The 24,900-nt window shown below is 41.5% G+C and overlaps 1 protein-coding gene across 1 annotated transcript; it reads left to right on the top strand.

Moving 5' to 3' along the window:
• The first annotated feature begins 1,530 nt into the window (after positions 1–1,530).
• LOC307146691 (uncharacterized protein) lies at positions 1,531–24,399 on the top strand. Its single transcript, XM_079850901.1, has 11 exons — positions 1,531–1,637; positions 1,936–2,002; positions 2,140–2,163; positions 3,745–4,116; positions 4,207–4,281; positions 5,345–5,716; positions 5,798–5,881; positions 6,190–6,285; positions 6,511–7,794; positions 17,218–23,508; positions 24,047–24,399. Exons 2-10 carry the CDS (start codon positions 1,960–1,962, stop codon positions 23,478–23,480), a joined length of 8,613 nt encoding a protein of 2,870 aa, XP_079707027.1. The 5' UTR covers positions 1,531–1,637; positions 1,936–1,959; the 3' UTR covers positions 23,481–23,508; positions 24,047–24,399.
• The last annotated feature ends 501 nt before the right edge of the window (positions 24,400–24,900 follow it).

Genomic DNA, 24,900 nt, shown 5'->3' with positions numbered 1-24,900 from the left:
GAGGCAGCATTTTGCCCCACACAAAAATACCATAATGCACATGCATGCACGTCATAATGTTGCTGCTGTTTATATCACGGGCGAGGCCACAAAAGAGAAACAGGACACTGATCCACCCATGATTCATAATTCCATATTCATTTTTGATAGTATAATAATTGAAATTGACAACAATATCACAATGGATCTTTAATTCATGGAACATTTTTCAGACCTTTGTTCATCAAACACAATGATTACAGGGAAATTGAATCTGGGAATTTGATTGTTCTCACAAACCACTATGACCCTAACACTGATCAGCATGATTTAAATTCTAAGCAATTTGTCATTATGGTTTTATAACGTCATAAAAAGTTGTTTCTCAACTGATTTTACACAAATTCTCCAAACTAAGTTTAATGATCTCAAAAACAATGAATACAGAAACATACAGCAAAAAAGTTCAGGTTCACTGCATAATTAAAGGGATACTCCACTTTTTTTTGTCATTTTTTGGTCATTTTTTTGAGAAAGATGCTAATGGTCTCGTCCGATTCAATGATCTATGCTAAGCTATGCTAAAAGTGGTACTGCCAGACCCGGAGATCGGCTGAATGGATTCGAAAACGGTAAAACTCAACTGTTTAACTCTGGGGGAGTTGTAAAATGAGCCTATTTCCAAAAAAAGTGGAGTATCCCTTTAAGTAAATAAGCATAGAATTTCATATCAATAACACAAAAGAGGATGAGTCGTTTACTGTATAAAGTCAGGTCTTGCGTACGATGACCTCAAGACCACCCGTGACAGACTGTGATTTGGGATCCTCTGATTGCTGATTCATAAGTTAGATGAACTCGTTTATACCCTCTCTATCTCTTCTCTCCAATTCTTACAACACATCATCTTTCTCTTCCAATGCCCTCCACTCTTATTCTCTCTTCTTCTTCTCCTATTTTTCTTCCATCATCCCTTTCTTCCTTATCAACTCTTTCTTCTCCTCTTGTTCTGCCAACTGCACTTCTTCCTCTTCTTTTTCTTCTTATTCTTCTGGTAACTTATACATATAAAGGGAACTCATAATTGTTGTGTAGTTTAATAAAATGTACTTTGTGGAGATATGGCTTAATTGAAACTTGGATAGGATAAATTTGTGTAAAATTAGTATGTTTTAAAATGTTGTGTGTGATTTGTATTAAACCATCAAATATTTGCAATAATGTTTAGGGAAAATACAAACTTTTGAGGTGGCTCTGTTAACTGTTTTGGGAAGATTAACCTTAGTTTGACTAAATGTGTAAAAGAAAACTGTAAAACAGGCTGACTGTAATGATTTTGGGAACGAGTATCCTCATAATTCAGATTCATCTGAGAGTCTTAGTTGTTTTATCTACGTTCATCTATTCAAGACTAAAAAAATGTGTTTCTGAATAGCAGGTGTACAAAGAAACACTGGCGTCATGCAACATGGGGAAATGTTGTTGTTGTTGGAGGTGGGGTGTTGTTAGAGCTGTCAACCCATCTAGAAAAGGTCCACCCACACTTAATACAGTCATAAGATTGTGAGGCCTGCAGTTCATTCTTGATTGTATTCTGCAACTGGATTAACTAAGCATTGCTGTGTTTTGGAGTTTGTGAAGCAACATTTTTGTATCAGGTAATGTCACTTAGTTAATTTTATCACTTTGAGCTCTAATTACTCTTTCAGTAATCTGCTTTTGGTACATCTGAATTATAATTTTCTTTTAAATATATGTTTTGGTAACACTTTACAATAATTTGTTAAAATTAGTCAATGCGTTAACTAACACAAAGTAACAATGAACAATATAATTTGACACCATAATAATATTTAAAAAAAAAAGTTTTTTTTATTAAAAATGTGTTGACAACACTACATGTAATACAATAAATATAGAAACACATATTTCACATGTTTATGTTCATGTGTGCAGGTGCAGGAGGTGTCGTTTATTACAATGAGTTTTCTATTCTCATTGTGTGTTTCAATATTGCTGTTTGGTGAGTGTTTTTTACTTTGAAGTTTTATTACATGAGGCTGGAATGATGCTACAGTATATTCAAATAAGTGAACTGACTGTATCATCTTTCAAAATGAAACTATTGTTCTTACATTTTTTTATTTGTTTGTTTTAAAGGTAAAATAATTGATGGACAATCAGGTAATTCTTTCCATTCATCTTCTTATAATAACACTACACTTATAGTTCATCTTCACCAGTTTTAAGACTGCTTCCCCTTTCTAATAGCTTTCTATTAGACAAACAAAGCATGTGAAAAAAAAAAGAAAAAGAAAAAAAAAGATCTTCATTGTGGAACTTTATGATAAACATATTATTTCAATAGTACAGAAATACTTTTAATAACTTATAGCTGAATATGTACATTTTGCATAAAAAAAAAGTTGGCTATAGTAAGAGTCTGATTGGATCACTGTATTAATAGTTTTAAAGAGCAAGGACCTTACGTCCGTTTCACACATACTCCGTGTTGCGGTGCATATGCGGTGCAGGAGCAGCACCTGCTATAGTGCTTTCACATATGATGCGTTTGCAGCGCATAACTGATCCACGGCTGTACCACAAACACATACTCACTATTTGTATTTAAAATCCAGAAGTTATCAGCAACTTTTATTTAAAAAAAGTTTTTTGTCAGCATTGCGATTCTCTTTGTACATACACTCTTTAATAGACGTATATACATTTAAAAACAATTTAAACAACGTATTATTCAATGCATTACTTCTATATAATTATATATTAAGTTGCTCAAGCAAGTGGTAAAATAGGCTATTTAACCATGTAGGCCTACTTATATTAAAATCGCATGTATTTTAAATGAAAACAAAATTGACAAAAACAGCAGGCTCATATACCTTTAAATCTTTATACAATAAATCTTGCATGTCACAAAGAACTTGTTTTTCCACCTCTACGAATGAGACGAGTGTTGTTCATTATGTTGCCTTGCTGAAGTAAATTGTAGTTTTCCTTGATTTACCCCTGTCTTAAAGTAAAAAGATGACTGTGAAAAATAGTAGTATTTAATTAAATGCATTTATGATGAAATTACTACATTTTCATGACAATCTGTGTTCATTTTGACCTCGAAACAAACTGTCAGCAGAAATAGACTCGGTGCGGAAACGGAGTATGTGTGAAATGGGCTTTAGTCTGGAGAAATGTAAAAACGATTGAGAAAAAACTATAAATGGAATCAGAAGTTCCCCACTACTTAGTTTATTGAAAAGTGCAACCATTTAAGTCTCAGATAAATGCACGGATCGTGAAAAAAATTGTGCTGTGTTGCAATTTGCCCTAAAACTATGGCCTAAAAGTATGTACTGTTTGTCATAATAAAGAACATATTTTTTGAGCATGTCACAACTCGGTGTACGCATCTAAAGGGATGTACACTGCGTCATGGAATTTCATCTTGAAAAGCACATAGTGTAGGCGTGTGCATCATGTCACCACAAACCGGCCTGTCAATCATTCTGTCACAGATGACATCATGAGATACACATTCCACATTTCAATACTTTAAAACATTAGGCAACCAACACGTTAAAATACTTATCAATACTTAAATGTTAGGCTATTTATATCCCCTTTGTCACAGCTAAAAGAAAAGAGATGCTCATTCTTAATCTAATTTTAAATAGTACATGTGATGGTATGTAGCATTGAAATATGAATTTTCATATATTTACAAACATTATTTTAATGTTTCCATGACAGCGGACCCCTGCGACAACTACAAAGTTCTGGATGATTCATGGAGAGCCACCAACAATCACTATCCCTCTCAAATAATGTGTGACTGTGAGGTCAGCTGGAACGGCTGGTACCGACTCTTTTTTGATGGTCAGAGCGTTCAGATGCCAGACACATGTGTTGATCAGGACAGCTGTGGCACTCATGCTCCACTGTGGCTGAACAGAGGACATCCAAGAGTTGAGGATGGAGTGGTCACTCGAGATGTCTGTGGACACTATGACAATGACTGCTGCGCTTTTCAGTCCAATCCCATTAAAGTCAAAGCCTGTCCAGGAGATTATTATGTCTATGAGTTTGTGAAACCATCTTTCTGCAATTTGGCATACTGTGCAGGTACATTACATTTTTTTTTTTTTTTTTACATAATTAAGTCATAATTGCATTTTTGTTGATTTAATTTTGATCTTATTTTACTTTTCTCAGATGTAAGGAACATCAACATCACCTATACCTTCTCAACCTCAGCTATAGAAATGACATCCGTGGCTATTACGACTGGTAATGTGATGTTTTTGAAATGTTTCTGAAGTAATTTTGTTCAGATTAGCAAACCTATGCAGTCAGACCAGATCCAAGTTTTTGACTGCATGTAAAGTATGTGTGTGTAATGTGCAGCTGTGATTTTGATTCAAGTCTGCATAATTACTGTTAGAGAGTTGTTTGCAGAATATAAGTGCAGATGCATTGTTTTCAATCACAAAAGTAAAAAAGGGTCTGGGGAAATGAATTGGAGCAATGTAGAAATATTCCAAAAATGTGCTTGAGTACATTTAAAATCCTAAAATCACAAATTCAAACTAATTGATTTCTTAAGTATTCACCCCCTTTAATGTGAGAAATAATAAATAGTACGGATTAAAGAACACTTGTGCGTAGCCGGGAATTTCAATTGATTGTCGCTGGTGAGTCAGTAATTTGGCATAATTTACATGAAGAAAAAATCAACTTTTAGTAGCTTTCCAAGGCATGGATACAAGAATGTTTCCAAATCACTGGAATCCTTTAGTATACAGTTTAATCAATAATTAAAAAACAATAATTAATTTAGTTTTCCATTAAGACAATGACCCTAAATTTCAAGCCAATGGCTGAAAAACAACAATAATAATGTCATTGAGTGACCAAGTCAGAGTTCAGATCTCAATCAATTTACAGTATGGGTGGCCTTGGAAAAAGTCTGTCAAATCCCAATCTCCATGCATGCAATCTGACAGACCTTGAATGGTTCTGCAAAGGGGGGAAATTACAGTTGCCAGATGTGAAAAGCTGATAGAGACTCAAGACGGTAATGTTGTACTGTAAGCTGCATCTACTAAATACTGACGTAAATGGAATGAGAGCAGTCAATTATTTGTGTTTAATACTTGCCATACATTTTTGAAATGTATACAATTATACTAGTAAAAAAATAAAATAAATAAAATAAATATGTAGTTCAGTTTTGGAAAATCATTTAAAAAGTAACATTTCGAAGAGGATGAAGAGTTTTGATTCTAGGATTTCATTATTAGGGGGAATTTACAAAGTATTTACAAACATTATTTTAATGTTTCAATAACAGCGGACCCCTGCAACAACTACAATAATCTGAATGATTCATGGAGAGCCACCAACAATCAATATCCCTCTGAAATAATGTGTGACTGTGAGGTCAGCTGGAACGGCTGGTACCGACTCTATTTTGATGGTCAGAGTGTTCAGATGCCAGACACATGTGTTGATCAGGACAGTTGTGGCACTCATGCTCCACTGTGGCTGAAAGGAGGACATCCAACAGTTGAGGATGGAGTGGTCACTCGAGGTGTCTGCGGTCACTGGAGCAATAACTGCTGCTATTTCCAATCCAATCCCATTAAAGTCAAAGCCTGCCCTGGCAATTATTATGTTTATGAGTTTGTGAAACCAGATTTCTGCTCTTTGGCATACTGTGCAGGTAAATACATTTACATCTTCCCTTATTTACATAAGTTATAATTGTAGCTTTGTTGATTTACAGTGCATCAATATTTTTCAGATGTAAGGAACACAAACACTACCTATACTACTGTCACTCCGAAGACAATGTTAACCACAGAAACCACGATGGACATTACAACTGGTAATGAAATGTGCTAATTTTCCATCTGCAGGATTTATTACATGACTAGATCCATCTTAAGCATTTGTGTCTGCATATAAAGAATTTAAAAAATAAAAAAGTAAAATGTGCAGTTAGAGGTCTCTTCTGTTTATGACTTCTGTTTATGATTTGCTATTAGTAAGCAAATAATACGTGTGTGTGTGTGTGTGTGTGTGTGTGTGTGTGTGTGTGTGTGTGTGTGTGTGTGTGTGTTTGTCTTAGTGTCTGAGTAATTGTATGTTGTTTTATTATTATCAATTGTATAAAATTTGTATTTTATCCCCCAGATATTGGGCACAATACCACTTTCTATACTACTATCATAATGGAGACGATTTCAACCATAACAACTACATTTATAGATACTACAACAATGGACACTGGTAATTTAATGTACTATGTGAAAATTATGTTTTTTGTTTTTAATGACCAGATCAGATCTGTAATGAGTTGCATGTATATAAGTTGGACACTTTGTGAAGCACGGAATTCCCAAATATGATATACATTTTTTTTTGTGAAATAACAGATGAAATTATGAATAAATTAAAATGTATTTAAAACATTTTTCAGTTTAAATGTATACATATATTTACTACCCCTTATAGAAAAAGTGGATACAACACTGACAATGGAAACCAGACAAACAGAAAGTAAGGCTATGGAGACTACAACTCCAGAAAGTACCACGTCAACAGAGGGTACCACAAGCGAGACAAAAACAACAGAAAGTATCACAACTGAGACTACAACAGTCGAAACCACAATAGCAGAAAGCACCACAACTGTCGGTATCACGGGAACAGAAAGTTCCACAAGCCAGACCACAACAGCAGAAAGTATGACCACAGGCACAACAACTCCTGAAAATATCAAAACTGAGACCACAGCAACAGAAAGCACCACAGAAATTACAACCACAGGCACAACATTTCCGGAAAGTACAACTGCCGAGACCACAACAGCAGAGAGCACCACAACTGTGGGTACCACAACAGCAGAAAGTACCACAAGTGAGAGCACAACAGCACAAAGCACCACCCGTGAGACCACAACTGTAGGTACTACTACAACAGAAAGTACCACAGCAACAGAAAGTACCACAAGCGAGACCACAACAGCAGAAAGTACAACCACAGCCATAACAAATCCTGAAAGTAACACAACTGAGACCACAACAGTAGAAAGCACCACACCTGAGACTACAACTGTGGTGGCTACTACAACAACAGAAAGCACTACAACAGAAAGTACGACTACATTCACAACAACTCCTGAAAGTACCACAACTGAGACCACAACACCGGACACCACAACAACAGAAAGTACAACCACAGTCACAACAACTCCTGAAAGTACCACAACTGAGACCACAACAGTAGAAAGCACCACACCTGAGACCAAAACTGTAGTGGATACTACAACAACAGAAAGCACTACAACAGAAAGTACAACCACAGCCACAACAACTCCTGAAATTACCACAACCAAGACCACAACAGCAGAGAGCACCACAACTGTGGGTACCACAACAGCGGAAAGTACCACAAGTGAGATCACAACAGGAGAAATCATCACCCCTGGGACCAAAACTGTAGGTACTACTACAACAGAAAATACAGCAACAACAGAAAGTACCACAAGCGAGACCACAACAGCAGAAAGTACAACCATAGCCATAACAACTCCTGAAAGTACCACAACTGAGACCACAACGGTAGAAAGCACCACACCTGAGACCACAACTGTGGTGGCTACTACAACAACAGAAAGCACTACAAAAGAAAGTACGACTACAGGGACAACAACTCCTGAAATTACCACAACTGGTACCACAACACCGGACATCACAACAACAGAAAATATAATCACAGCCACAACAACTCCTGAAAGTACCACAACTGAGACCACAACAGTAGAAAGCACCACATCTGAGACCACAACTGTGGTGGCTACTACAACGACAGAAAGCACTACAACAGAAAGTACGACTACAGGCACAACAACTCCTGAGAGTACCACAACTGAGACCACAACAGTAGAAAGCACCACACCTGAGACCACAACTGTGGTGGCTACTACAACAACAGAAAGCACCACAGCAACAGAAAGTACGACTACAGGTACAACAACTCCTGAAAGTACCACAACTGGGACCACAACACCGGACATCACAACAACAGAAAGTACAACCACAGCCACAACAACTCCTGAAAGTACCACAACTGAGACCACAACAGTAGAAAGCACCACACCTGAGACCACAACTGTAGTGGCTACTACAACAACAGAAAGTACGACTACAGGCACAACAACTCCTGAAAGTACCAAAACTGAGACCACAACACCGGGCATCACAACAACAGAAAGTACAACCACGGCCACAACAACTCCTGAAAGTACCACAACTGAGACCACAACAGTAGAAAGCACCACACCTGAGACCACAACTGTGGTGGCTACTACAACAACAGAAAGTACAACAACAGAAAGTATGACTACTGGCACAACAACTCCTGAAAGTACCACACCTGAGACCACAACTGTGGTGGCTACTACAACAACAGAAAGCACTACAACAGAAAGAACGACTACAGGCACAACAACTCCTGAAAGTACCACAACTGAGAGCACAACACCGGACATCACAACAACAGAAAGTACAGCCATAGCCACAACAACTCCTGAAAGTACCACAACTGAGACCACAACAGTAGAAAGCACCACACCCGAGACCACAACTGTAGTGGCTACTACAACAACAGAAAGCACTACAACAGAAAGTGTGACTACAGGCACAACAACTCCTGAAAGTACCACAACTGGGACCACAACACCGGACATTACAACAACAGAGAGTACAACCACAGCCACAACAACTCCTGAAAGTACCACAACTGAGACCACAACAGTAGAAAGTACCACACCTGAGACCACAACTGTAGTGGCTACTACAACAACAGAGAGTACTACAACAGAAAGTACGACTAAAGGCACAACAACTCCTGAAAGTACCACAACTGAGACCACAACACCGGGCATCACAACAACAGAAAGTACAACCACAGCCACAACGAATCCTGAAAGTACAACAACTGAGACCACAATGGTAGAAAGCACCACACCTGAGACCACAACTGTGGTGGCTACTACAACAGAAAGCACTACAACAGAAAGTACGACTACAGGAACAACAACTTCTGAAAGTACCACAACTGAGACCACAACAGTAGAAAGCACCACACCTGAGACCACAACTGTGGTGGCTACTACAACAACAGAAAGCACCACAGCAACAGAAAGTACAACAACAGAAAGTAAGACTACAGACACAACAACTCCTGAAAGTACCACAACTGGGACCACAATACCGGACATCACAACAACAGAAAGTACAACCACAGCTACAACAACTCCTGAAAGTACCACAACTGAGACCACAACAGTAGAGGCTACTACAACAACAGAAAGTACTACAACAGAAAGTACGACTACAGGCACAACAACTCCTGAAAGTACCACAACTGAGACCACAACAGTAGAAAGCACCACACCTGAGACCACAACTGTAGTGGCTACTACAACAACAGAAAGTACTACAACAGAAAGTTTGACTACAGGCACAACAACTCCTGAAAGTACCACAACTGAGACCACAACAGTAGAAAGCACCACACCTGAGACCACAGCTGTGGTGGCTACTACAACAACAGAAAGTACTACAACAGAAAGTACAACTACAGGCACAACAACTCCTGAAAGCACCACACCTGAGACCACAACTGTTTTGGCAACTACAACAACAGAAAGCACTACAACAGAAAGTACGACTACAGGCACAACAACTCCTGAAAGTACCACAACTGAGACCACAACAGTAGAAAGCACCACACCTGAGACCAAAACTGTGGTGGCTACTACAACAACAGAAAGTACTACAACAGAAAGTACGACTACAGGCACAACAACTCCAGAAAGTACCACAACTGAGACCACAACAGTAGAAAGCACCACACCTGAGACCACAACTGTAGTGGCTACTACAACAACAGAAAGTACTACAACAGAAAGTACAACCACAGCCACAACAACTCCTGAAAGTACCACAACTGAGACCACAACAGTAGAAAGCACCACACCTGAGACCACAACTGTAGTGGCTACTACAATAACAGAAAGCACCACAGCAACAGAAAGTACTACAACAGAAAGTACAACCACAGCCACAACAACTCCTGAAAGTACCACAACTGAGACCACAACAGTAGAAAGCACCACACCTGAGACCACAACTGTAGTGGCTACTACAACAACAGAAAGCACCACAGCAACAGAAAGTACTACAACAGAAAGTACAACCACAGCCACAACAACTCCTGAAAGTACCACAACTGAGACCACAACACCGGGCATCACAACAACAGAAAGTACGACTACAGGCACAACAACTCCTGAAAGCACCACAACTGAGACCACAACAGTAGAAAGCACCACACCTGAGACCACAACTGTGGTGGCTACTACAACAACAACAGAAAGCACTACAACAGAAAGTACGACTACAGGCACAACAACTCCTGAAAGTACCACAACTGAGACCACAACTGTAGTGGCTACTACAACAACAGAAAGCACCACAGCAACAGAAAGTACAACAACAGAAAGCACAACTACAGGCACAACAACTCCTGAAAGTACCACAACTGAGACCACAACAGTAGAAAGCACCACACCTGAGACCACAGCTGTAGTGGCTACTACAACAACAGAAAGTACAACAACAGAAAGTTTGACTACAGGCACAACAACTCCTGAAAGTACCACAACTGAGACCACAACAGTAGAAAGCACCACACCTGAGACCACAGCTGTAGTGGCTACTACAACAACAGAAAGTACTACAACAGAAAGTTTGACTACAGGCACAACAACTCCTGAAAGTACCACAACTGAGACCACAACAGTAGAAAGCACCACACCTGAGACCACAACTCTAGTGGCTACTACAACAACAGAAAGCACTACAACAGAAAGTACAACCACAGCCACAACAACTCCTGAAAGTACCACAACTGAGACCACAACAGTAGAAAGCACCACACCTCAGAACACAACTGTGGTGGCTACTACAACAACAGAAAGTACTACAACAGAAAGTACGACTACAGGCACAACAGCTCCTGAAAGTACTACAACTGAGACCACAACAGTAAAAAGCACCACACCTGAGACCACAACTGTAGTGGCTACTACAACAACAGAAAATACTACAACAGAAAGTACGACTACAGGCACAACAACTCCTGAAAGTACCACAACTAAGACCACAACACCAGGCATCACAACAACAGAAAGTACAACCACAGCCACAACAACTTCTGAAAGTACCACAACTGAGACCACAATAGTAGAAAGCACCACGCCTGAGACCACAACTGTGGTGGCTACTACAACAACAGAAAGTACGACTACAGGCACAACAACTCCTGAAAGTACCACAACTGAGACCACAACACCGGACATCACAACAACAGAAAGTACAACCACAGCCACAACAACTCCTGAAAGTACCACAACTGAGACCACAACAGTAGAAAGCACCACACCTGAGACCACAACTGTGGTGGCTACTACAACAACAGAAAGCACTACAACAGAAAATACGACTACAGGCACAACAACTCCTGAAATTACCACAACTGAGACCACAACTGTAGTGGCTACTACAACAACAGAAAGCACCAAAGCAACAGAAAGTACAACAACAGAAAGCACAACTACAGGCACAACAACTCCTGAAAGTACCACAACTGAGACCACAACAGTAGAAAGCACCACACCTGAGACCACAGCTGTAGTGGCTACTACAACAACAGAAAGTACAACAACAGAAAGTACGACTACAGGCACAACAACTCCTGAAAGTACCACAACTGAGACCACAACAGTAGAAAGCACCACACCTGAGACCACAACTGTAGTGGCTACTACAACAACAGAAAGTACTACAACAGAAAGTTTGACTACAGGCACAACAACTCCTGAAAGTACCACAACTGAGACCACAACAGTAGAAAGCACCACACCTGAGACCACAACTCTAGTGGCTACTACAACAACAGAAAGCACTACAACAGAAAGTACAACCACAGCCACAACAACTCCTGAAAGTACCACAACTGAGACCACAACAGTAGAAAGCACCACACCTCAGACCACAACTGTGGTTGCTACTACAACAAAAGAAAGTACGACTACAGGCACAATAACTCCTGAAAGTACTACAACTGAGACCACAACAGTAGAAAGCACCACACCTGAGACCACAACTGTAGTGGCTACTACAACAACAGAAAGTACTACAACAGAAAGTACAACTACAGGCACAACAACTCCTGAAATTACCACAACTGAGACCACAACACCGGACATCACAACAACCGAAAGTACAACCACATTCTCAACAACTCCCGAAAGTACCACAACTGAGACCACAACAGTAGAAAGCACCACACCTGAGACCACAACTGTAGTGGCTACTACAACAACAGAAATTACTACAACAGAAAGTACGACTACAGGCACAACAACTCCTGAAATTATCACAACTGAGACCACAACACCAGGCATCACAACAACAGAAAGTACAACCACAGCCACAACAACTCCTGAAAGTACCACAACTGAGACCACAACAGTAGAAAGCACCACACCTGAGACCACAACTCTAGTGGCTACTACAACAACAGAAAGCACTACAGCAGAAAGTACGACTACAGGCACAACAACTCCTGAAAGTACCACAACTGAGACCAAAACAGTAGAAAGCACCACACCTGAGACCACAACTGTGGTGGCTACTACAACAACAGAAAGTACTACAACAGAAAGTACGACTACAGGCACAACAACTCCTGAAAGTACCACAACTGAGACCACAACAGTAGAAAGCACCACACCTGAGACCACAACTGTAGTGGCTACTACAACAACAGAAAGTACTACAACAGAAAGTACGACTACAGACACAACAACTCCTGAAAGTACCACAACTGAGACCACAACACCAGGCATCACAACAACAGAAAGTACAAATACAGCCACAACAACTCCTGAAAGTACCACAACTGAGACCACAATAGTAGAAAGCACCACACCTGAGACCACAACTGTAGTGGCTACTACAACAACAGAAAGTACTACAACAGAAAGTACGACTACAGGCACAACAACTCCTGAAAGTACCACAACTGAGACCACAACACCAGGCATCACAACAACAGAAAGTACAACCACAGCCACAACAACTCTTGAAAGTACCACAACTCAGACCACAATAGTAGAAAGCACCACACCTGAGACCACAACTTTGGTGGCTACTACAACAACAGAAAGCACTACAACAGAAAGTATGACTACAGACACAACAACTCCTGAAAGTACCACAACTGAGACCACAACACCAGGCATCACAACAACAGAAAGTACAACCACAGCCACAACAACTCCTGAAAGTACCACAACTGAGACCACAACTGTAGTGGCTACTACAACAACAGAAAGCACCACAGCAACAGAAAGTACAACAACAGAAAGCACAACTACAGGCACAACAACTCCTGAAAGTACCACATCTGAGACCACAACAGTAGAAAGCACCACACCTGAGACCACAACTGTGATGGCTACTACAACAACAGAAAGCACTACAACAGAAAGTACGACTACAGGCACAACAACTCCTGAAAGTACCACAACTGGGACCACAACAGTAGAAAGCACAACACCTGAGATCACAACTGTGGTGGCTACTACAACAACAGAAAGCACTACAACAGAAAGTACGACTACAGGCACAACAACTCCTGAAAGTACCACAACTGAGACCACAACAGTAGAAAGCACCACACCTGAGACCACAACTGTAGTGGCTACTACAACAACAGAAAGTACTACAACAGAAAGTTTGACTACAGCCACAACAACTCCTGAAAGTACCACAACTGAGACCACAACAGTAGAAAGCATCACACCTGAGACCACAGCTGTGGTGGCTACTACAACAACAGAAAGTACTACAACAGAAAGTATGACTACAAGCACAACAACTCCTGAAAGCACCACACCTGAGACCACAACTGTAGTGGCAACTACAACAACAGAAAGCACTACGACAGAAAGTACGACTACAGGCACAACAACTCCTGAAAGTACCACAACTGAGACCACAACAGTAGAAAGCACCACACCTGAGACCACAACTGTGGTGGCTACTACAACAACAGAGAGTACTACAACAGAAAGTACGACTACAGGCACAACAACTCCTGAAAGTACCACAACTGAGACCACAACAGTAGAAAGCACCACACCTGAGACCACAACTGTGGTGGCTACTACAACAACAGAAAGTACTACAACAGAAAGTACAACTACAGGCACAACAACTCCTGAAAGTACCACAACTGAGACCACAACACCAGGCATCACAACAACAGAAAGTACAACCACAGCCACAACAACTCCTGAAAGTACCACAACTGAGACCACAACAGTAGAAAGCACCACACCCGAGATCACAACTGTGGTGGCTACTACAACAACAGAAAGCACTACAACAGAAAGTACGACTACAGGCACAACAACTCCTGAAAGTACCACAACTGAGACCACAACACCGGACATCACTACAACAGAAAGTACAACCACAGCCACAACAACTCCTGAAAGTACCACAACTGAGACCACAACAGTAGAAAGCACCACACCTGAGACCACAACTGTAGTGGCTACTACAACAACAGAAAGCACCACAGCAACAGAAAGTACTACAACAGAAAGCACAACCACAGCCACAACAATTCCTGAAAGTACCACAACTGAGACCACAACACCGGGCATCACAACAACAGAAAGTACAACCACAGCCACAACAACTCCTGAAAGCACCACAACTGAGACCACAACAGTAGAAAGCACCACACCTGAGACCACAACTTTGGTGGCTACTACAACAACAGAAAGCACTACAACAGAAAGTATGACTACAGGCACAACAACTCCTGAAAGTACCACAACTGGGACCACAACAGTAGAAAGCACAACACCTGAGATCACAACTGTGGTGGCTACTACAACAACAGAAAGCACTACAACAGAAAGTACGACTACAGGCACAACAACTCCTGAAAGTACCACAACTGAGACCACAACACCGGACATCACAACAACAGAAAGTACAACCACAGCCACAACAACTCCTGAAAGTACCACAACTGAGACCACAACAGTAGAAAGCACCACTCCTGAGACCACAACTGTAGTGGCTACTACAAAAACAGAAAGCACCACAGCAACAGAAAGTACTACAACAGAAAGCACAACCACAGCCACAACAACTCCTGAAAGTACCACAACTGAGACCACAACACCAGGCATCACAACAACAGAAAGTACAACCACAGCCACAACAACTCCTGAAAGTACCACAACTGAGACCACAATAGTAGAAAGCACCACACCTGAGACCACAACTGTAGTGGCTACTACAACAACAGAAAGTACTACAACAGAAAGTACGACTACAGGCACAACAACTCCTGAAAGTACCACAACTGAGACCACAACACCAGGCATCACAACAACAGAAAGTACAACCACAGCCACAACAACTCCTGAAAGTACCACAACTGAGACCACAACAGTAGAAAGCACCACACCTGAGACCACAACTGTGATGGCTACTACAACAACAGAAAGCACTACAACAGAAAGTACGACTACAGGCACAACAACTCCTGAAAGTACCACAACTGGGACCACAACAGTAGAAAGCACAACACCTGAGATCACAACTGTGGTGGCTACTACAACAACAGAAAGTACTACAACAGAAAGTATGACTACAGGCACAACAACTCCTGAAAGCACCACACCTGAGACCACAACTGTAGTGGCAACTACAACAACAGAAAGCACTACGACAGAAAGTACGACTACTGGCACAACAACTCCTGAAAGTACCACAACTGAGACCACAACAGTAGAAAGCACCACACCTGAGACCACAACTGTGGTGGCTACTACAACAACAGAAAGTACTACAACAGAAAGTACGACTACAGGCACAACAACTCCTGAAAGTACCACAACTGAGACCACAACAGTAGAAAGCACCACACCTGAGACCACAACTGTGGTGGCTACTAAAACAACAGAAAGTACTACAACAGAAAGTACAACTACAGGCACAACAACTCCTGAAAGTACCACAACTGAGACCACAACACCAGGCATCACAACAACAGAAAGTACAACCACAGCCACAACAACTCCTGAAAGTACCACAACTGAGACCACAACAGTAGAAAGCACCACACCTGAGACCACAACTGTAGTGGCTACTACAACAACAGAAAGCACCACAGCAACAGAAAGTACTACAACAGAAAGCACAACCACAGCCACAACAACTCCTGAAAGTACCACAACTGAGACCACAACACCGGGCATCACAACAACAGAAAGCACAACCACAGCCACAACAACTCCTGAAAGTACCACAACTGAGTCCACAACACCAGGCATCACAACAACAGAAAGTACAACCACAGCCACAACAACTCCTGAAAGTACCACAACTGAGACCACAATAGTAGAAAGCACCACACCTGAGACCACAACTGTAGTGGCTACTACAACAACAGAAAGTACTACAACAGAAAGTACGACTACAGGCACAACAACTCCTGAAAGTACCACAACTGAGACCACAACACCAGGCATCACAACAACAGAAAGTACAACCACAGCCACAACAACTCCTGAAAGTACCACAACTGAGACCACAACAGTAGAAAGCACCACACCTGAGACCACAACTGTGATGGCTACTACAACAACAGAAAGCACTACAACAGAAAGTACGACTACAGGCACAACAACTCCTGAAAGTACCACAACTGGGACCACAACAGTAGAAAGCACAACACCTGAGATCACAACTGTGGTGGCTACTACAACAACAGAAAGTACTACAACAGAAAGTATGACTACAGGCACAACAACTCCTGAAAGCACCACACCTGAGACCACAACTGTAGTGGCAACTACAACAACAGAAAGCACTACGACAGAAAGTACGACTACTGGCAGAACAACTCCTGAAAGTACCACAACTGAGACCACAACAGTAGAAAGCACCACACCTGAGACCACAACTGTGGTGGCTACTACAACAACAGAAAGTACTACAACAGAAAGTACGACTACAGGCACAACAACTCCTGAAAGTACCACAACTGAGACCACAACAGTAGAAAGCACCACACCTGAGACCACAACTGTGGTGGCTACTACAACAACAGAAAGTACTACAACAGAAAGTACAACTACAGGCACAACAACTCCTGAAAGTACCACAACTGAGACCACAACACCAGGCATCACAACAACAGAAAGTACAACCACAGCCACAACAACTCCTGAAAGTACCACAACTGAGACCACAACAGTAGAAAGCACCACACCTGAGACCACAACTGTAGTGGCTACTACAACAACAGAAAGCACCACAGCAACAGAAAGTACTACAACAGAAAGCACAACCACAGCCACAACAACTCCTGAAAGTACCACAACTGAGACCACAACACCGGGCATCACAACAACAGAAAGTACAACCACAGCCACAACAACTCCTGAAAGCACCACAACTGAGACCACAACAGTAGAAAGCACCACACCTGAGACCACAACTGTGGTGGCTACTACAACAACAGAAAGCACTACAACAGAAAGTACGACTACAGGCACAACAACTCCTGAAAGTACCACAACTGGGACCACAACAGTAGAAAGCACAACACCTGAGATCACAACTGTGGTGGCTACTACAACAACAGAAAGCACTACAACAGAAAGTACGACTACAGGCACAACAACTCCTGAAAGTACCACAACTGAGACCACAACACCGGACATCACAACAACAGAAAGTACAACCACAGCCACAACAACTCCTGAAAGTACCACAACTGAGACCACAACTGTAGTGGCTACTACAACAACAGAAAGCACCACAGCAACAGAAAGTACAACAACAGAAAGCACAACTACAGGCACAACAACTCCTGAAAGTACCACATCTGAGACCACAACAGTAGAAAGCACCACACCTGAGACCACAACTGTGGTGGCTACTACAACAGAAAGCACTACAACAGAAAGTACGACTACAGGCACAACAACTCCTGAAAGTACCACAACTGGGACCACAACAGTAGAAAGCACAACACCTGAGATCACAACTGTGGTGGCTACTACAACAACAACAGAAAGCACTACAACAGAAAGTACGACTACAGGCACAACAACTCCTGAAAGTACCACAACTGAGACCACAACAGTAGAAAGCACCACACCTGAGACCACAACTGTGGTGGCTACTACAACAACAGAAAGTACTACAACAGAAAGTACAACTACAGGCACAACAACTCCTGAAAGTACCACAACTGAGACCACAACACCAGGCATCACAACAACAGAAAGTACAACCACAGCCACAACAACTCCTGAAAGTACCACAACTGAGACCACAACAGTAGAAAGCACCACACCCGAGACCACAACTGTGGTGGCTACTACAACAACAGAAAGCACTACAACAGAAAGTACGACTACAGGCACAACAACTCCTGAAAGTACCACAACTGAGACCACAACACTGGACATCACTACAACAGAAAGTACAACCACAGCCACAACAACTCCTGAAAGTACCACAACTGAGACCACAACAGTAGAAAGCACCACTCCTGAGACCACAACTGTAGTGGCTACTACAACAACAGAAAGCACCACAGCAACAGAAAGTACTACAACAGAAAGCACAACCACAGCCACAACAACTCCTGAAAGTACCACAACTGAGACCACAACACCAGGCATCACAACAACAGAAAGTACAACCACAGCCACAACAACTCCTGAAAGTACCACAACTGAGACCACAATAGTAGAAAGCACCACACCTGAGACCACAACTGTAGTGGCTACTACAACAACAGAAAGTACTACAACAGAAAGTACGACTACAGGCACAACAACTCCTGAAAGTACCACCACTGAGACCACAACACCAGGCATCACAACAACAGAAAGTACAACCACAGCCACAACAACTCCTGAAAGTACCACAACTGAGACCACAATAGTAGAAAGCACCACACCTGAGACCACAACTGTGGTGGCTACTACAACAACAGAAAGCACTACAACAGAAAGTACGACTACAGGCACAACAACTCCTGAAAGTACCACAACTGAGACCACAACACCAGGCATCACAACAACAGAAAGTACAACCACAGCCACAACAACTCCTGAAAGTACCACAACTGAGACCACAACTGTAGTGGCTACTACAACAACAACAGAAAGCACCACAGCAACAGAAAGTACAACAACAGAAAGCACAACTACAGGCACAACAACTCCTGAAAGTACCACATCTGAGACCACAACAGTAGAAAGCACCACACCTGAGACCACAACTGTGATGGCTACTACAACAACAGAAAGCACTACAACAGAAAGTACGACTACAGGCACAACAACTCCTGAAAGTACCACAACTGGGACCACAACAGTAGAAAGCACAACACCTGAGATCACAACTGTGGTGGCTACTACAACAACAGAAAGCACTACAACAGAAAGTACGACTACAGGCACAACAACTCCTGAAAGTACCACAACTGAGACCACAACACCGGACATCACAACAACAGAAAGTACAACCACAGCCACAACAACTCCTGAAAGTACCACAACTGAGACCACAACTGTAGTGGCTACTACAACAACAGAAAGCACCACAGCAACAGAAAGTACAACAACAGAAAGCACAACTACAGGCACAACAACTCCTGAAAGTACCACATCTGAGACCACAACAGTAGAAAGCACCACACCTGAGACCACAACTGTGGTGGCTACTACAACAGAAAGCACTACAACAGAAAGTACGACTACAGGCACAACAACTCCTGAAAGTACCACAACTGGGACCACAACAGTAGAAAGCACAACACCTGAGATCACAACTGTGGTGGCTACTACAACAACAACAGAAAGCACTACAACAGAAAGTACGACTACAGGCACAACAACTCCTGAAAGTACCACAACTGAGACCACAACACTGGACATCACTACAACAGAAAGTACAACCACAGCCACAACAACTCCTGAAAGTACCACAACTGAGACCACAACAGTAGAAAGCACCACTCCTGAGACCACAACTGTAGTGGCTACTACAACAACAGAAAGCACCACAGCAACAGAAAGTACTACAACAGAAAGCACAACCACAGCCACAACAACTCCTGAAAGTACCACAACTGAGACCACAACACCAGGCATCACAACAACAGAAAGTACAACCACAGCCACAACAACTCCTGAAAGTACCACAACTGAGACCACAATAGTAGAAAGCACCACACCTGAGACCACAACTGTAGTGGCTACTACAACAACAGAAAGTACTACAACAGAAAGTACGACTAGAGGCACAACAACTCCTGAAAGTACCACAACTGAGACCACAACACCAGGCATCACAACAACAGAAAGTACAACCACAGCCACAACAACTCCTGAAAGTACCACAACTGAGACCACAACAGTAGAAAGCACCACACCTGAGACCACAACTGTGATGGCTACTACAACAACAGAAAGCACTACAACAGAAAGTACGACTACAGGCACAACAACTCCTGAAAGTACCACAACTGGGACCACAACAGTAGAAAGCACAACACCTGAGACCACAACTGTGGTGGCTACTACAACAACAGAAAGTACTACAACAGAAAGTACGACTACAGGCACAACAACTCCTGAAAGTACCACAACTGAGACCACAACAGTAGAAAGCACCACACCTGAGACCACAACTGTGGTGGCTACTACAACAACAGAAAGTACTACAACAGAAAGTACAACTACAGGCACAACAACTCCTGAAAGTACCACAACTGAGACCACAACACCAGGCATCACAACAACAGAAAGTACAACCACAGCCACAACAACTCCTGAAAGTACCACAACTGAGACCACAACAGTAGAAAGCACCACACCCGAGACCACAACTGTGGTGGCTACTACAACAACAGAAAGCACTACAACAGAAAGTACGACTACAGGCACAACAACTCCTGAAAGTACCACAACTGAGACCACAACACCGGACATCACTACAACAGAAAGTACAACCACAGCCACAACAACTCCTGAAAGTACCACAACTGAGACCACAACACCGGGCATCACAACAACAGAAAGTACAACCACAGCCACAACAACTCCTGAAAGCACCACAACTGAGACCACAACAGTAGAAAGCACCACACCTGAGACCACAACTGTGGTGGCTACTACAACAACAGAAAGCACTACAACAGAAAGTATGACTACAGGCACAACAACTCCTGAAAGTACCACAACTGGGACCACAACAGTAGAAAGCACAACACCTGAGATCACAACTGTAGTGGCTACTACAACAACAGAAAGCACTACAACAGAAAGTACGACTACAGGCACAACAACTCCTGAAAGTACCACAACTGAGACCACAACACCGGACATCACAACAACAGAAAGTACAACCACAGCCACAACAACTCCTGAAAGTACCACAACTGAGACCACAACAGTAGAAAGCACCACTCCTGAGACCACAACTGTAGTGGCTACTACAACAACAGAAAGCACCACAGCAACAGAAAGTACTACAACAGAAAGCACAACCACAGCCACAACAACTCCTGAAAGTACCACAACTGAGACCACAACACCAGGCATCACAACAACAGAAAGTACAACCACAGCCACAACAACTCCTGAAAGTACCACAACTGAGACCACAACAGTAGAAAGCACCACACCTGAGACCACAACTGTGATGGCTACTACAACAACAGAAAGCACTACAACAGAAAGTACGACTACAGGCACAACAACTCCTGAAAGTACCACAACTGAGACCACAACAGTAGAAAGCACCACACCTGAGACCACAACTGTGGTGGCTACTACAACAACAGAAAGTACTACAACAGAAAGTACGACTACAGGCACAACAACTCCTGAAAGTACCACAACTGAGACCACAACAGTAGAAAGCACCACACCTGAGACCACAACTGTGGTGGCTACTACAACAACAGAAAGTACTACAACAGAAAGTACAACTACAGGCACAACAACTCCTGAAAGTACCACAACTGAGACCACAACACCAGGCATCACAACAACAGAAAGTACAACCACAGCCACAACAACTCCTGAAAGTACCACAACTGAGACCACAACAGAAGAAAGCACCACACCCGAGATCACAACTGTGGTGGCTACTACAACAACAGAAAGCACTACAACAGAAAGTACGACTACAGGCACAACAACTCCTGAAAGTACCACAACTGAGACCACAACACCGGACATCACTACAACAGAAAGTACAACCACAGCCACAACAACTCCTGAAAGTACCACAACTGAGACCACAACAGTAGAAAGCACCACACCTGAGACCACAACTGTAGTGGCTACTACAACAACAGAAAGCACTACAACAGAAAGTACGACTACAGGCACAACAACTCCTGAAAGTACCACAACTGAGACCACAACACCGGGCATCACAACAACAGAAAGTACAACCACAGCCACAACAACTCCTGAAAGCACCACAACTGAGACCACAACAGTAGAAAGCACCACACCTGAGACCACAACTGTGGTGGCTACTACAACAACAGAAAGCACTACAACAGAAAGTACGACTACAGGCACAACAACTCCTGAAAGTACCACAACTGGGACCACAACAGTAGAAAGCACAACACCTGAGATCACAACTGTGGTGGCTACTACAACAACAGAAAGCACTACAACAGAAAGTACGACTACAGGCACAACAACTCCTGAAAGTACCACAACTGAGACCACAACACCGGACATCACAACAACAGAAAGTACAACCACAGCCACAACAACTCCTGAAAGTACCACAACTGAGACCACAACTGTAGTGGCTACTACAACAACAGAAAGCACCACAGCAACAGAAAGTACAACAACAGAAAGCACAACTACAGGCACAACAACTCCTGAAAGTACCACATCTGAGACCACAACAGTAGAAAGCACCACACCTGAGACCACAACTGTGGTGGCTACTACAACAGAAAGCACTACAACAGAAAGTACGACTACAGGCACAACAACTCCTGAAAGTACCACAACTGGGACCACAACAGTAGAAAGCACAACACCTGAGATCACAACTGTGGTGGCTACTACAACAACAGAAAGCACTACAACAGAAAGTACGACTACAGGCACAACAACTCCGGAAAGTACCACAACTGGGACCACAACAGTAGAAAGCACAACACCTGAGATCACAACTGATGGTACTACAGCAACAGAAAGCACCACAGCAACAGAAAGTACCACAACTGAGACCACAACAACAGGCACCACAAAACAATAAAGTACGACAACTGGCAAAACAATCCCAGGTAACACTACCACAATCTAAAAGTACATTTCAAAGCTATAGTGACAAAGGCAACAGTAGCAAGGGAAATTTTCAAATTAGGAAAAAGCTGATATTTTACATATAATTTATGTAATTCAGCCAAATTGTGTTAAGCATAATACTGACAAACTGTTTTATGTAAAACGCTGTAATGCAGGTTTATTTTTTTTAAGCTAACAAATTGTTAATAGTGTTTGATTGTCTAAACCCTTGATTAACTGACATCTAAATAAGAGAAGACTTATCAATAAATATGTGTTGTATAAGTACCATTGCATGATTCAGTTGAATCATTTCATGATTCATTCATTAATCAATTTGATTATCCTTTTTTTTTTCAAGAATAATAACAGTGCTTCCATATCCATGGGTCCACAGCCCAGTTAAACAAACATTTAAAAACTTGTATGCTTATTTCTTTTTCACTTATGGCAGATTATGTACATTTTGAACATATTAATTTTATGCTTTGCATCATTATATTATGCACTGAGCCATATTCTTTCTTCTACTTGCAGAAAATGTAAAGATCCAAGTCCAGGGCCTTGATCATTTTGATTATTTCACTCCCGAGAGCCTACCATCTCCTATTTCCACAAACCATAACCTGTAGTTTAAATTATTATTATTATTTATTTTTTTTGGTAATATTTATTGACCACATTACACTCAAAAAAAAAAAAAAAAAAGGATTTTAACTTATAAATTATTTTTATGTGTGAAGGAATTTATTTGCTGTATCTAGTAATAATGGGTTTTTTTTCTCTTGACTTGATTATTGTTTCAGAGTAATTTTAAAAATGTATTGTACAAATTTGCTTTATTTGTGTAAAATTACTGCTTTTGCTGAGTAATAAATTATTTTTCACAGAGATGTTATAATTCCTTGCACTGATCACAGATTTTGAGATTTTGCCTGCACAAGGTCTGAAAATTATTTAATAAAAGTAATATCCAATACCAAGTAAAAGTAATTATTGCCAGAGAAAGTATAAAAAGTATAAAAGTTACATGGTTAAATAAATAAATACAGTGATGAAGAAATGAAAGCTTCTTTGATATAGAATGATAGTGGTCCATATAATCTGCTCAACTTTAAAGGTTAAAGAAGTATTGAAAATGTGGCCATATTCTCGCTGACAATATAATTCATGAAAACAATCTGCATTTTCGTTCATCAGTGAACTTTGAACTTCAATGTTTACATTTTTCCAATCGTGCAACACAACCATATTTCTCTTTAGTTTACTTATTCATAAGTGTTTGTGGACAGATGTGGACAATAACATACCTTCATTTATAATACAAGAATTGATTAAATGGAGGTACTGTGAAGTCAACAAGAGCCAGGTTAGCTTTGAGCTGTCAATCA

This window comes from Squalius cephalus, assembly GCF_949319135.1.
Source record: "Squalius cephalus genome assembly, chromosome: 19".
NCBI lineage: Eukaryota > Metazoa > Chordata > Actinopteri > Cypriniformes > Leuciscidae > Squalius > Squalius cephalus.
This window is presented reverse-complemented; position numbering and strand designations above follow the sequence as displayed.